The following is a 15,657-nucleotide window of genomic DNA, read 5'->3' as shown; positions in this document are numbered from 1 at the left end:
GAGATTGTGAGCCGCTCTGAGACTCTTGGGAGTGGAGGGCAGGATATAAATCCAATATCTTCATCTACCTCACAGGGTGTCTGTTGTGGGGGAGGAAGGGAAAGGAGATTGTGAGCCGCTCTGAGACTCTTGGGAGTGGAGGGCAGGATATAAATCCAATATCTTCATCTACCTCACAGGGTGTCTGTTGTGGGGGAGGAAGGGAAAGGAGATTGTGAGCCGCTCTGAGACTCTTGGGAGTGGAGGGCAGGATATAAATCCAATATCTTCATCTACCTCACAGGGTGTCTGTTGTGGGGGAGGAAGGGAAAGGAGATTGTGAGCCGCTCTGAGACTCTTGGGAGTGGAGGGCAGGATATAAATCCAATATCTTCATCTACCTCACAGGGTGTCTGTTGTGGGGGCGGAAGGGAAAGGAGATTGTGAGCCACTCTGAGACTCTTGGGAGTGGAGGGCAGGATATAAATCCAATATCTTCATCTACCTCACAGGGTGTCTGTTGTGGGGGAGGAAGGGAAAGGAGATTGTGAGCCGCTCTGAGACTCTTGGGAGTGGAGGGCAGGATATAAATCCAATATCTTCATCTACCTCACAGGGTGTCTGTTGTGGGGGAGGAAGGTAAAGGAGATTGTGAGCCGCTCTGAGACCCTTCAGAGTGGAGGGCGGGATATAAATCCAATATCTTCTTCATCTTCTTCATTGGAGCCACATAGAATAAATGTCAGATGTCTGAGAGCCTCAAGACATGAACGTCAGATATCTGAGGGAGGGAGGGAGGAAGGAAGGAAGGAAGGAAGGAAGGAAGGAAGGAAGGAAGGAAGGAAGGAAGGAAGGAAGGAAGGAAGGAAGGAAGGAAAATAGATGGGGGAGGGAGGTGGAAAGAAAGCAACTTTAAATGCATTCTCCAAGCTGCTGGCTGCTTGGCTTATAGAAGTGATTTCGAGAGAGCAATGTCATCTTCAAGCCGGCCGACAGAGCAGTGGGGGCTTTGAGAGCCACGCAAGATGTGTGAAAGAGTCACATGAGGTTCCCGAGCCGCAGTTTGGCCACCCTGAACTAGATGAAGCTGATACGTTTAGGATGCAGTAGTAGGGTTGCCAATTCCCAGGTGGGGGCAGGGGATCCCCCGGTTTGGAGACCCTTCCCCTGCTTCAGGATCATCAGAAAGCGGGGGGAGGGGAGGGAAATGTCTGCTGGGAACTCTATTATTCCTTATGGAGATTTATACCCATAGAAAATCATGGAGAATTGATCCGCAGGTATCTGGGGCTGTGGGGGGGCTGCTTTTTGGGGTAGAGGCACCAAATTTTCAGTATAGTATCTAGTGCCTCGCCCCAAAATACCCCCCAAGTTTCAAAAAGATTGGACCAGGGGGTCCAATTCTATGAGCCCCAAAAGAAGGTGCCCCTATTCTTCATTATTTCCTATGGAAGGAAGGCATTGGAAAGGTGTGCCATCCCTTTAAATTTGATAGCCAGAACTCCCTTTGGAGTTCAATGATGCTTGTCACAACCTTGATCTTGGCTCCACCCCTAATGTCTCCTGGCTCCACCCCCAAAGTCTCCTGGCTCCACCCCCAAAGTCCCCAGCTATTTCTTGAATTGGACTTGGCAACCCTAAGCAGTAGTAAATTGCATGAAAACTGCACTTTGCCATAAAGTGAATTGGGAGACCTTGGGCCAGTCACTCCCTCTTGGCCTAACCTACTGAAAGGGCTATAAAACAGAGGAGGGGAGACTGCAGGAAGGGCAGGATAAATATGTGCCAAAAAAATGGCTGTTTGCAACCTGGCCAGCATTCTCTCTAAGCTGAGTTAGTGTGAGCTAGCTCATTTTTTTTTTTAGCCTCCGGCTCACGCATTTTTGTCTTAGCTCAGGAAGGATGGCCTCAGAGCAAATTCATTGATGCAGCACCTCACCACTTGAATGCCAGGAGCTCACAAAGCAGAATTTTTGCTCACAAGACTCTGCAGCTTAGAGGAAACGTTGAACCTGGCATGGCAGGCTCACAAGCAAAGGGAGAAAAGGCGCTTTTCACTGTTTCAAAGAGAGCGTTCGGTTCTTGGAAGCCATGCCCTGAAACTCTTGTTGCTGCTCCTAGACTCAGATCTAAATATCAGGCTGCGTTGCTCCGAAACAGGGCTTTTTTTGCAGAACAAGCCAAGCAGGAATTCATTTGCATCTTAGGCCACACCCCTGACAGCACCATTGTTCCACACAGGGCTTTCTTGTAGAAAGAGCCCAGCAGGATCGTTCCTTCTAAACTGAGTTAGTGTGAGCTAGCTCACTATTTTTTAGCCTCTAGCTCACACATTTTTGCCTCAGCTCAGGAAAAATGGTTCCAGGGGTGTCGAACTCATTTGTTACGCAGGCCAGATCTGACAAAAATTAGACCTTGTTGGGCCGGGCCATGTCGGTTTGGGTCGAGCCATGCTGGGCGGGACCATATGTGTATCTATTTAAGATTAGGTAGCAGATATATAAATTTTATAAAGAACACAGACAAACACAAATGTATATTTTTAAAAAACTTTACACATGCTTAAAACGTCAGCACTCATTAGGTTTAAAGATGCTTTCTTTGTATTTCTCCCATGGGATCCAGGGAACTGGACAAAGGAAGCTCTGGCTCTTTCCTTCCCTCCCCAGGAGACTGTGGGGGGGGGCATGAGGAGCCTCAGCCAATAGAAGGAAGAGAGGCTTGGCTCAGTAACTCTGCTCTGCAATTGAGAGAGCCTGGGAAAGCAAGCTATTCCTCCCCCCTTCTTCCCCAAGGGAGGAGCCTCAGCCAATGGAGAAAATAGAGGTTTTGTTCTGTAGCTTCTGTGCAATTGAGCAAGCCTTGCAAAGCAAGCTGTAATGGAGAAGGAAGCAAGAGAGCAGGAGAGGGAGGGACGGTGGCTCAGTGGTAGAGCATCGGCCCCCAAACTGCATGTTTGATGCCCCTGCAACAACCTATTTTATGCAGCTGCTCACAACTTGAATGCCAGTAACTCACAAAGTAGAATTTTTGCTCACAAGACTCCACAGCTTAGAGGGAACTTTGGAACTCATTTGCATATTAGGCCACACCCCTGATACCAAGCCAGGCAGAACTGCATTCCTGTGCGTTCCTGCTTTAAAGAAAAAAAGGCTCTGCTCCTAAATGCTTCCTATGCTTGGACAAGTGGCTGTCTATCTGCAGCTGAATCCGGATGGCGAACTGAGGGCCTTGGCCCTGATCCAGCGGGGCTGTCCTTTCTTCTCCTGGCCTCCTCTGTCCTTAATTGTAAGGGCTTTGCATTTTCGCCTCCTTTGTGCTGGCCAAATGGAGTGGAATCCTGCCCCAGGCTTAATTGAGGAGGGCACAACAGGTGAATTGTGAAACAGCCACACGAGGCAGACGCTCACTGGTGGGTTCAGTGGAGTGTGGGATTCGCAGTCAGTTGGGGGTCGGGAGGAGGGGGGGCTGTCAGAGAGTGGCCAGCAGAGAGATGTGGTTGAGAGCTGCGGCTAAGGTTGCCAGGTGTAGTGGTTAAGTGCCTGGACTCTTATCTGGGAGAACTGGGTTTGATTCCCCACTCCTCCACTGGCAGCTGCTGGAATGGCCTTGGGTCAACCATAGCTCTCTTATCTGGGAGAACTGGGTTTGGTTCCCCACTCCTCCACTTGCAGCTGCTGGAATGGCCTTGGGTGAGCCGTAGCTCTCGTACAAGTGGTCCTTGAGAGGGCAGCTTCTGTGAGAGCACTCTCAGCCCCACCCACCTCACAGGGTGTCTGTTGTGGGGGGGGGGGGAGAAGATAAAGGAGATTGTAAGCCCCTTTGAGTCTCTGATTCAGAGAGAAGGACGAGGTATAAATCTGCAGTTCTTCTTCATCTGGGGGCTTTGGGGGTGGAGTATGGCAAGTACAGTTGAACTCCAAATGGAGTTCTGGCCATTATATTTGAAGGGACTGCACACCTTTTAAATGCTTTCCCTCCGTTTGGAAATACTAGAGGATAGGGACACTTTCCTTTGGGGCTTTTTGAAACTTGGGGGTGGTTTTTTGAGGAGAGGCGCAGGATGCTATGCTGAAACTTAGGTGTTGATACCTCAAAAAACAGCCTCCACCCAGCCCTGGATACCCATGGATTGATTTTCCATTGTACCCTCTGGGAACCAGTCTCCATAGGATATAATGGAGTGCCCAACAGACATTTCCCCCCCCCACACACTTTCTGATAACTCTAAAGTGGGGGAGGGCTTACAGACTGGGGATTGGCAACCCTAGCTGCCGCTCAAACTCTGGGGATCCAGAACCTCCCTTGGATTTGCTAGCCCAACTGGCCAACATCCCTAGTTGTGGAAGGTGAAGAAATATACCAGACTTTGGATCCTGTGGATCCATTCCACTAACAGTAGGATTGCCAACTCTAGGCTAAGAAATTCCTAGAGATCTCCCTCCCTCCCTCCCTCCCTCCCTTCCTTCCTTCCTCCCTCCCTTTTCCTTCCTTCCTTCCTCCCTCCCCCTTCCTTCCTTCCTTCCTCCCTCCCTCCCTCCCTTTTCCTTCCTCCCTCCCTTCCTTCCTTCCTCCCTCCCTCCCTTTTCCTTCCTTCCTTCCTCCCTCCCCCTTCCTTCCTTCCTTCCTTCCTTCCTCCCTTCCTTTTCCTCCCTCCCTCCCTCCCTGCCTTCCTTCCTTCCTTCCTTCCTTCCTTCCTCCCTCCCTCCCTTTTCCTTCCTTCCTTCCTCCCTCCCCCTTCCTTCCTTCCTTCCTTCCTCCCTCCCTCCCTTCTCCTTCCTCCCTCCCTTCCTCCCTCCCTTCCTTTCTTCCTTCCTCCCTCCCTCCCTCCCTCCCTTCCTTCATCTGCCATTCATGTCTTGAGGCTCTCAAACACCTGAGGTTTCTTCTGTGTTGCTCTCATGATGAGCAGGTTTGGTCCCCCCTGCTCTAGCCCTTAAGCGAATGAAAGCAGGTGTGCTAGTACGTAGGTGGAGTATTCCTGAGCAGATGAGAGAGGCTGGAAGAGGGGCCAGTTGAGCAGATTTCCCTTCCCTCCTGTCTCCCCAGTCCAGCTGCTGAACCACAAAATCCCTCCTGATGGAGCCTCCGGGAAGCTCCGGGGTCGAATTCTGCCTCTGCTGGTGGCCACGGGGCAGCCTTCTGTCAGGCTTTTGTCAGGATTACAGTTTTGACTGCTGGAAACGCTACCTAAATGCGAAATGTGGCTGTTTGTATAAGATCTGCAAACAAGAAGTTCAGTTTTAAAAAAATCCCCTTTTCTGCTTTTCCAGGTCTTCTACGTTTCATCTTTCCTATATACTGTCAATTATACCTGGCATCTTTACATGGACTTGAAGGCGAAGTACGATCAGAGCCGCTTCAGCTGCTCCCCTCAGGTAAATACTGCTGTGGTTAACTGCTGAGCATACAGAGGCAATTTCCCCTCTAAGCCAGGGGTGTCAAACTCATTTGCTATGAGGGCCGGTTCTGACGTAAATGAGACCTTGTTGGGCTGGGCCATGTTGGGTTGGCTGAGCCATGCCAGGCTGGGCCATGTGGGTACCTATTTAAGATTAGATAGCAGAGAGATAAATTTTATAAAGAACACAGACAAACACAATTTTTAAAAAAACCCTTAAAACATGCTTAAAACGTTAGCACTCATTCGTTTTAAAGATGCTTTCTTTGTATCTCTCCCATGGTATCCAGGGAACTGGGCAAAGGAAGCGCTGGCTCTTTCCTTCCTTCCCCAAGGAACTGGGGGGGGAGCCTCAGCCTATAGAAGGAAGCGAGGATTGGCTCAGTTGCTCTGCTGTGCAATTGAGAGAGCCTGGCAAAGCAAACTCTCCCTCTCTGCCTTCCTCTCCAAGGAGGAGCCTCAGCCAATGGAGAAAATAGAGGTTTTGCTCTGTGGCTCCTGTGCAATTGAGCAAGTCTGGCAGAGCAAGCTGTGATGCAGAAGGAAGCAAGAGAGAGGGAGAAGGAAGCAGATGACAGCCAATTGCTCGGGGGCCTGATTTTGCCCCCAAACTGCTTGTCACCCCTGCTCTAAGCTGTGGTGTCTTGTGAGCAAAAATTCTACTTGGTGAGCTACTGGCATTCAAGTTGTGAGCTGCTGCATAAATTAGTGTGCTCTGGAGCCATCCTTCCGGAGCTGAGACAAAAATGTGTGAGCTGGAGGCTAAGAAACTGTGAGGCTAAAAAACTGTGAGCAAGCTCGCACTAACTCAGCTTAGAGGGAACACTGGTGGAGAGTGCAGCAGTTGGACAAGGCTCTAGGAAGCCCGGGTTCGAAACCTCCCTCTGCGCCAGAAACTCGCTGGGTGACCTTGGGCCTGCCACGGCCACTCAGCCTGACCTACCTCACAGGGCTGTCGCGAAGATAACAACAGAGGAGAGGAGAAGATTGCTACCAACTGCTTTGGGTTCCTGCTGGGGAGAAAGCTGGGGAGAAATATATATATAAATAAGGTTCTACAGGCCTTTCAAAAAAGCACAGGGCTTTCAGATTCTCCTGCAAGCTGAGCAAAAAATAATAATAATAACCCACGACTTTATGGTTTTCATAATACAGTTTAGGCACTGAGACCTTCTCAAGGATCTTGGCAGAAAAGAGAAATCCCTTTGCGCAGTTCCAGAAAGCAACAGCAGAACAATGCTTTTGCATTACTGTCTTACTGCTCTGTCTGGGGCAGTGATGCCCTGTATTTGGGTTCAGGAGCACCTCAGAGACCAACAAGGGTTTTTTTTTTTGGGGGGGGGGGCGTCCTTCAGGTGCTCCTGGACTCGAATCTGGCTGTTCTGCAGACCAACACAACTGCCTTCCGAGATGACACTCAGGGCCAATGCGTGGGGGTAGGCAAAGTAGGCAGTCGTCTAGGGTGCCACCTGGCCCACAGGGCACCCCCTCTCCGACGCATGATTCTGGCTCCTGACCACTGTCCCCTTGTCCTCTCCCATCACCAACCAAGCTGCCCTCAACAAAGCCAAGCCACCCCGCTTTTTTGAAAGCCAGTTTTGTGTAGTGGTTAAGTGTGCGGACTCTTATCTGGGAGAACCGGGTTTGATTCCCCACCTCCACTTGCACCTGCTAGCATGGCCTTGGGTCAGCCATAGCTCTGGCAGAGGTTGTCCTTGAAAGGGCAGCTGCTGTGAGAGCCCTCTCAGCCCCACCCACCTCACAGGGTGTCTGTTGTGGGGGAGGAAGTTAAAGGAGATTGTGAGCCGCTCTGAGACTCTTCGGGGTGGAGGGTGGGATATAAATCCAATATCTTCATCTACCTCACAGGGTGTCTGTTGTGGGGGAGGAAGGGAAAGGAGATTGTGAGCCGCTCTGAGACTCTTCGGAGTGGAGGGCAGGATATAAATCCAATATCTTCTTCTACCTCACAGGGTGTCTGTTGTGGGGGAGGAAGGGAAAGGAGATTGTGAGCCGCTCTGAGACTCTTCGGAGTGGAGGGTGGGATATAAATCCAATGTCTTCATCTACCTCACAGGGTGTCTGTTGTGGGGGAGGAAGGGAAAGGAGATTGTGAGCCGCTCTGAGACTCTTCGGAGTGGAGGGCGAGATATAAATCCAATATCTTCATCTACCTCACAGGGTGTCTGTTGTGGGGGAGGAAGGGAAAGGAGGTTGTGAGCCACTCTGAGACGTTTCGGAGTGGAGGGCGGGATATAAATCCAATATCTTCATCTACCTCACAGGGTGTCTGTTGTGGGGGAGGAAGGGAAAGGAGATTGTGAGCCGCTCTGAGACTCTTCGGAGTGGAGGGCAGGATATAAATCCAATATCTTCATCTACCTCACAGGGTGTCTGTTGTGGGGGGGGGGAGGTAAAGGAGATTGTGAGCCGCTCTGAGACTCTTCGGAGTGGAGGGCGGGATATAAATCCAATATCTTCATCTACCTCACAGGGTGTCTGTTGTGGGGGAGGAAGGGAAAGGAGATTGTGAGCCGCTCTGAGACTCTTCGGAGTGGAGGGCAGGATATAAATCCAATATCTTCATCTACCTCACAGGGTGTCTGTTGTGGGGGAGGAAGGGAAAGGAGATTGTGAGCTGCTCTGAGACTCTTGGGAGTGGAGGGCGGGATATAAATCCAATATCTTCATCTACCTCACAAGGTGTCGGTTGTGGGGGAGGAAGGGAAAGGAGATTGTGAGCCGCTCTGAGACTCTTCGGAGTGGAGGGCGGGATATAAATCCAATATCTTCATCTACCTCACAAGGTGTCGGTTGTGGGGGAGGAAGGGAAAGGAGATTGTGAGCCGCTCTGAGACTCTTCGGAGTGGAGGGCGGGATATAAATCCAATATCTTCATCTACCTCACAGGGTGTCTGTTGTGGGGGAGGAAGGGAAAGGAGATTGTGAGCCGCTCTGAGACTCTTCGGAGTGGAGGGCGGGATATAAATCCAATATCTTCATCTACCTCACAGGGTGTCTGTTGTGGGGGAGGAAGGGAAAGGAGATTGTGAGCTGCTCTGAGACTCTTCGGAGTGGAGGGCGGGATATAAATCCAATATCTTCTTCTCCCCAATGTGTGTCTTGGCCTCCCACCTCATCCTATCCCACCACCCTCCTTTTTGGTGTGACCGGCAAGCACTTAGTCTCACAATATTTTAATAACATCACATTTTTTTGAAAAATTAATATTAAAAATCAGTAAATTAAACATATGACAATTTTCGAGTTTGGCGCTTCTTGTTTTCCCGATATACTTTTTAATAATGGGGGGGAGGGGGGGCACTGGTGGGTGATTCACCTAGGGTGCCCGAAAGCCTTTCACTGGCCCTGCTGACACGGCTGTGGCGTTCGGGGATTTTTCCCCCGTTGGCTCAACACGAGCCTTTTGCGGTTTTCCTCACTTCCTTGTTCTCGCTCTCAGACTTCCTTGCCTCCTTCTCCATTTGGCACAGGTGAGCCGCCTGCTGAGGTCTGTTTTCCCTTCTTCGGCTGGGGAAGATGCAGCAGGTCACATGAGTCTAGTGCAATGAGAGTTTGCCCTGTTTCGAAGGTTATGGGCTTGTTCAGGTTAAAGATCGACTAGAAGGACTTAATTGCTATCAGCTGCTTGGAGGGAACCTCACCGGCTGCAGTGTCTGCTCTAAAAGCACTCTCCGCACAGCCCTTTAGTTTGGGTGTCAAACATGGAGCCTGGAGGCTGAATAAGGCCCCTGGAGGGCTCCTATCAGAGCCAGTTTGGTGTAGTGGTTAAGTGTGCGGACTCTTATCTGGGAGAACCGGGTTTGATTCCCCACTCCTCCACTTGCAGCTGCTGGAATGGCCTTGGGTCAGCTATAGCTCTGGCAGAGGTTGTCCTTGAAAGAGCAGCTGCTGTTAGAGCCCTCTCAGCCCCACCCACCTCACAGGGTGTCTGTTGTGGGGGAGGAAGGGAAAGGAGATTGTGAGCCGCTCTGAGACTCTTGGGAGTGGAGGGCAGGATATAAATCCAATATCTTCATCTACCTCACAGGGTGTCTGTTTTGGGGGAGGAAGGGAAAGGAGATTGTGAGCCGCTCTGAGACTCTTCGGAGTGGAGGGCGGGATATAAATCCAATTTCTTCATCTACCTCACAGGGTGTCTGTTGTGGGGGAGGAAGGGAAAGGAGATTGTGAGCCGCTCTGAGACTCTTCGGAGTGGAGGGCGGATATAAATCCAATTTCTTCATCTACCTCACAGGGTGTCTGTTGTGGGGGAGGAAGGGAAAGGAGATTGTGAGCTGCTCTGAGACTCTTCGGAGTGGAGGGCGGGATATAAATCCAATATCTTCTTCTTCTTCTATCGGGCCCCCAAACAACTGGCTGTCATCTGCTTGCTTCTGCATCTCAGCTTGCTTTGCAAAGCTTGCTCAATTGCACAGGAGCTGCAGAGCAAAGCCTCTGTTTTCTCCATTGGCTGACGCTCCTCCCTTGGGAGGAAGGGGGAGAGGGAGAGCTTTCTTTGCCAGGCTCTCTCAATCGCACAGCAGAGTTACTGAGCCAAACCTCTCTTCCTTCAAATTCATATTTCTTGAATTGGATTTGGCAACCCTAACGGCGTCAAATACCTTCCGAGCTCCTTCATCTCCCTAAACTCCATCTTCCACAAGCTCCACCCCAAACCTCCAGGAATTTCCCCAGCTGTTCCTGGCAACCAGCGTGGAGAGAGGGACGCAAGGCCTTCCTCCTTTGTGGTTCTCTGCTTTTGAGCAACGCTCTTGAGGAGCCTCTGTAACCGCTGCCAGGAACTGAGGAACAAGGATACAGTTCGAAGAAAACACACCCTTGGAGGGAAGGCTGAACAAACACTTCACTTGCCCTCTGGTGACGCTTCCCTCCCCTCGAGCCATGTTGGTTCTTCACACCTGGCCACACTCAGAATTGGATGCCGTCAGGTGCCGCCCTCCAGCACAACAAGCCCTTTATGTGTCTCTTCCTGGAAAGAGTTCACAGTTGTGCGCATTTCACACTCAAGCACTCGCATGCCCCTCCAAGGCACGAGAGTGTCCCATCCCATTGAAGTCTTGTTCCGCCTGCCAAGGGCCTGATGTCCTCTGCCTTTGTTCTTCTCTCTTTGTTGGCTGCTCAGAACATAGGAACATCTGACGCTGCCGTCTACTGAATCAGACCCTCCTGGGTCCATCAAGGTCAGTCTTGTCTACTCAGACCGGCAGCGGCTCTCCAGGGTCTCCAGCTGAGGTTTTTCACACCTACTTGCCTGGAACCTTTTTAGTTGCAGATGCTTCATATGTTCATATTGCGGAGGGACGATGGCTCAGTATTGTCAGTCTTGTCTACTCAGACAGGCAGCGGCTCTCCAGAGTCTCAAGCTGAGGTTTTTCACACCTACTTGCCTGGACCCTTTTTTGGAGATGCCAGGGATTGAACCTGGGACCTTCTGCTTACCAAGCAGATGCTCAGCCACTGAGCCACTGTCCCTCACATATATATGAACATATGAAGCTGCCTTCTACTGAATCAGACCCCCCTCGGTCCACCAAAGTCAGTATTGTCTACTCAGACTGGCAGTGGCTCTCCAGGGTCTCCAGCTGAGGTTTTCACACCTTCTTGCCTGGACCCTTTTTAGTTGGAGATGCCAGGGATTGAACCTGGGACCTTCTGCTTCCCAAGAAGATGCTCAGCCACTGAGCCACTGCCCCTCCCATATATATGAACTTATGAAGCTGCCTTCTACTGAATCAGACCCCCCTCGGTCCACCAAAGTCAGTATTGTCTACTCAGACTGGCAGTGGCTCTCCAGGGTCTCAAGCTGAGGTTTTTCACACCTACTTGCCTGGACCCGTTTTTGGAGATGCCAGGGATTGAACCTGGGACCTTCTGCTTACCAAGCAGATGCTCAGCCACTGAGCCACTGTCCCTCCCATATATATGAACTTATGAAGCTGCCTTCTACTGAATCAGACCCTCCTGGGTCCACCAAAGTCAGTATTGTCTACTCAGACTGGCAGTGGCTCTGCAGGGTCTCAAGCTGAGGTTTTCACACCTTCTTGCCTGGACCCTTTTTAGTTGGAGATGCCGGGGATTGAACCTGGGACCTTCTGCTTACCAAGCAGATGCTCTACCACTGAGCCACAGCCCCATTCATGGCTCTTCAGGGTCTCAACCTGAGGTTTTCCACACCTTCTTGCCTGGACCCTCTTTAGTTGGAGATGCTTCATATGTTCATATTGGGGAGGGATGGTGGCTCAGTATTGTCAGTCTTGTCTTCTCAGACTGGCAGTGGCTCTCCAGGGTCTCAAGCTGAGGTTTTTCACAGCTATTTGCCTGGACTTTTTTTAGTTGCAGATGCTTCATATGTTCATATTGGGGAGGGACGGTGGCTCAGTATTGTCAGTCTTGTCTACTCAGACTGGCAGCAACTCTCCAGGGTCTCAAGCTGAGGTTTTTCACACCTAGTTGCCTGGACTCTTTTTAGCTGGACAAAGCAGGAGTCAAGTTCACCTTTAAGACCAACAAAGTTTTATTCAGAACATAAGCTTTCATGTGCTAAAAGCACACTTCTTCTTCATTCGAGGGGATCAGGTGCCGTGGGGCTGAAATACATGCAGTTTGTTGATTAAGAGGGCAAACTAAATTACAAATTGACCTAGACTTGCAGAAACACCAATTGGCAGGGAACTTTTATTACTTTTTATGGCTAACCAGTCCAAATAGCCTTCTAAATTGTCACGGTTCCACCATGTGATCCCAGCTCTGTATGAGTTTGCCCTCTTAATCAACAAGCTGCATGTATTTCAGCCCAGTGTACCCTCGTCTGAAGAAGTGTGCTTTTAGCACTTGGAAGCTTACGTTCTGAATAAAACTTCGTTGGTCTTAAAGGTGCAACTTGGCTTCTGCTTTGTTCAACTGCTTCAGACCAACACGGCTGCCCATTTGGATCTACCTTTTTAGTTGGAGATGTCAGGGATTGAACCTGGGACTTTCTGCTTACCAGGCCGATGCTCTAACACTGAGCCACTGTCCCTCCCCAAGAAAGACAAGTTAAACCCACTTTAGAGAAGGTTTTTGTTTACTAGGTGCTGGGAAGGGTACTGGTTCTGGTGGGTCCAGACCTTTTTAGTTAGCAGAGCAGAGCTTTAATGCAGCACAGAATCATATAATCATAGAGTTGGAAGGGACTTCCAGGGTCATCTAGTCCAACCCCCTGCACAAGGCAGGAAACTCACAAACACCTCCCCCTAAATTCACAGGATCTTCATTGCTGTCAGATGGCCATCTAGGCACAGTTTAAAAACCTCCAAGGAAGGAGAGCCCACCACCTCCTGAGGAGGAAGCCTGTTCCACTGAGGAACCGCTTTAGTGGTCAGGCAGTTCATAGAATCACAGAGTTGGAAGGGACCTCCAGGGTCATCTAGTCCAACCCCCTGCACAATGCAGGAAACTCACAAACACCTCCCCCTAAATTCACAGGATCTTCATTGCTGTCAGATGGCCATCTAGCCTCTGTTTAGAAAACTCCAAGGAAGGAGAGCCCACCACCTCCCGAGGAGGAAGCCTGTTCCACTGAGGAACCCCTCTAACGGTCAGGAAGTTCTTCCTAATGTTGAGCCAGAAACTCTACCTTCTGGAGCCACAGTGGTTTGTATTCCCAGACCCTGATGCTGGGAAAGACAGAAGGCAAAAGAAGGGGATGGCTAAAGAGGAGATGGCTGGGCAGCGTTACTGATAACCAACATGAATTTGAGAGGACTTTGGAGGATGGTGGGAGGCAGGAGGGCCTGGCGTGACGTGGTCCAGGGGGTCGCAAAGAGTCGGACTCGACTGTGCGACTGAACAAAGGTTGTATTGAATCGGAACAGACTATGTGGTTGCAGAATTACACAGAGCCACCGTTTCTAGTTGAAACCAAACAATAATCCCTTTATTACAGAAATGCATGTCTGATAGTGAAGGTTAAGAGAAAGAGACAGATCCTGAGCTATCTATCTGGCAGATGGGGACAGATGCAGACAGGAGAATCCTGCAGCCCCATCTGGTGTGGGTGGAAGAGAAAAAAGAGAGAGACAGAAGGGAAGTTCCTTTTCTCTGGAGTGCTCATTTGCTTTTCTAGGAGTGACTGTGACAATAGAGGGTAAACAGGAAGAAGCTTAGTGTGTGCCTGCCTGCCCTACCTACTCTATGGTTACTTGCTTCTGGAGGTCTGAGACACAGGGGCATCACACTTCCAACATTAGGGACCAGAATGCTGGAATGGCGGCTTTATTTCTTCATGCCATTTTATTTATTTATTTAGAGAGCCAGTGTGGCGTAGCGGTAGAGGACTGGACTAAGATTTGGGAGACCCAGGTTCGAATCCTCCCTTTGTGACCTAGCCAGCTGTGCGATCCAGCCAATCAGTGATCATATAGCTGGTGTGATGACATCGTTGGTGCCACTCGGCCAATCAGGTTTGGCCGTTTGATGATGCCGTAGAGCCAAATTGGATTGAGAGCAATGTTTTCCGCTCCCACTCGAAACAGAAGAACGTTTCCTTGCTGCTTTAAAAACCCACCGAATTAGAAACGTGATCTTGTGTTTTGCAGGAAGTGTGATTGTTGCTGTTTCCTGCCTGTTTCAGCTGGTGCAAACAAGGGTGATACTAGGGATGAGGACAACTATGTGCCCATCCTGAGAGGAACTCTCAGTCTTTTCTGGCAGGAGAAACCCAGCTTCTTTTGTGTGGGGCCCACTCTCCCCTCCACGGTCAAGCCCAGTCGTTGGCAATCTGTGCCATCCGGGGCCTGCCAGTTTCTGGACAACAATGCAGAGCAGCACTGTGGACTGGAATCTCTTGGAAGCCTCCTTAATTGGTTGGTGCGGCATTTTGTTCCAAGATGCCCCCACCGTTTTGCAGGGGAAATGTGCAGTGTATGATTTAGAGCAGGGGTGGCCAACGGTAGCTCTCCAGATGTTTTTTTGCCTACAACTCCCATCAGCCCCAGCCAGCATGGCCAACGGCTGGGGCTGATGGGAGTTGTAGCCAAAAAAACATCTGGAGAGCTACCGTTGGCCACCCCCGATTTAGAGGGAGCGTCTCAGTCTCAGTTTATATTATTTCAATGGAGAAACTAATTTGGAAAACAAAATTTGGCATCTTTAAAAAAATTCTTAGCTCTTCAGGATCCAACGTTATGGGTGAAAGAGTGCAGGGGCAGAAGGGCGAAAGCTGGGAAAAAGGAGGGGGAAGGGGGGGGGTGAGGAGAAGCGTTCCCTCTAAGCCGAGATAGCGTGAGCTAGCTCACAGATGTTTAGCCTCCGTCTCACACCTTTTTGCCTTAGCTCTGGAAGGATGACCCCAGAGCAAATTCATTGATGCCTCAGCTCACTACTTTAATGCCAGTAGCTCACCAAGTAGAATTTTTTTCCCAAGTCTCTGCAGCTTAGAGGGCACATTGCCTTGAGGCCGGCCTCTCTTGACCTTGCCCCCCAAGAAGACCAGCGTTCCCTCTAAGCTGAGTTAGTGTGAGCCAGCTCACAGATTTTTAGCCTCGAGTTCTCACACATTTTTGTCTTAATTCAGGAAACATGGCCCCAGAGCACACTAAATTATGCAGCAGCTCTCAACAGTAACGCCGGCAGCTCACAACTTTAATACCAGCAGCTCACAAAGTGACATCTTTGCTCCCCAGACTCTGCAGCTTAAAGGGCACATTGCCTGGAGGCCGGCCTCCCTCGGCCTTGCCCCCCAAGAAGACCAGCGTTCCCTCTAACCCGGGAGCTAGCTCACAGATTTTTAGCCTCCAGCTCACACCTTTTTGCCTTAGCTCAGGAATAGGGTTGCCAATCCCCAGGTGGGGGCAGGGGATCCCCCGGTTTGGAGGCCCTCCCCCCGCTTCAGGGTCGTCAGAAAGCGGGGGGAGGGGAGGGAAATGTCTGCTGGGAACTCTATTATTCCTTATAGAGATTTATTCCCATAGAAAATCATGGAGAATTGATCCGCGGGTATCTGGGGCTCTGGGGGGGCTGTTTTTTGGGGTAGAGGCACCAAATTCTCAGTATAGTATCTAGTGCCTCTCCCCAAAATACCCGCCAAGTTTCAACAAGATTGGACCAGGGGGTCCAATTCTGTGAGCCCCCAAAGAAGGTGCCCCTATTCTTCATTATTTCCAATGGAAGGAAGGAATTGAAAAGGTGTGCCGTCCCTTTAAATGTGATGGCCAGAACTCCCTTTGGAGTGCAATGATGCTTGTCACAACCTTGATCTTGGCTCCACCCCTAAT

The 15,657-nt window shown here is 50.3% G+C and overlaps 1 protein-coding gene across 1 annotated transcript in view; it reads left to right on the top strand.

Annotated features, from left to right (window-relative positions):
- Positions 1-15,657, top strand: part of TMEM116 (transmembrane protein 116) — a 68,609-nt gene that overhangs the window by 32,453 nt on the left and 20,499 nt on the right. Inside the window, exon 5 of the mRNA XM_060249451.1 lies at positions 5,253-5,357. Coding sequence (XP_060105434.1) covers positions 5,253-5,357 — 105 coding nt within the window. The remainder of the gene's footprint in view (positions 1-5,252; positions 5,358-15,657) is intronic.

Source organism: Heteronotia binoei, chromosome 11 (assembly GCF_032191835.1).
Source record: "Heteronotia binoei isolate CCM8104 ecotype False Entrance Well chromosome 11, APGP_CSIRO_Hbin_v1, whole genome shotgun sequence".
NCBI classification, from domain to species: Eukaryota; Metazoa; Chordata; class Lepidosauria; order Squamata; family Gekkonidae; genus Heteronotia; species Heteronotia binoei.
This window is presented reverse-complemented; position numbering and strand designations above follow the sequence as displayed.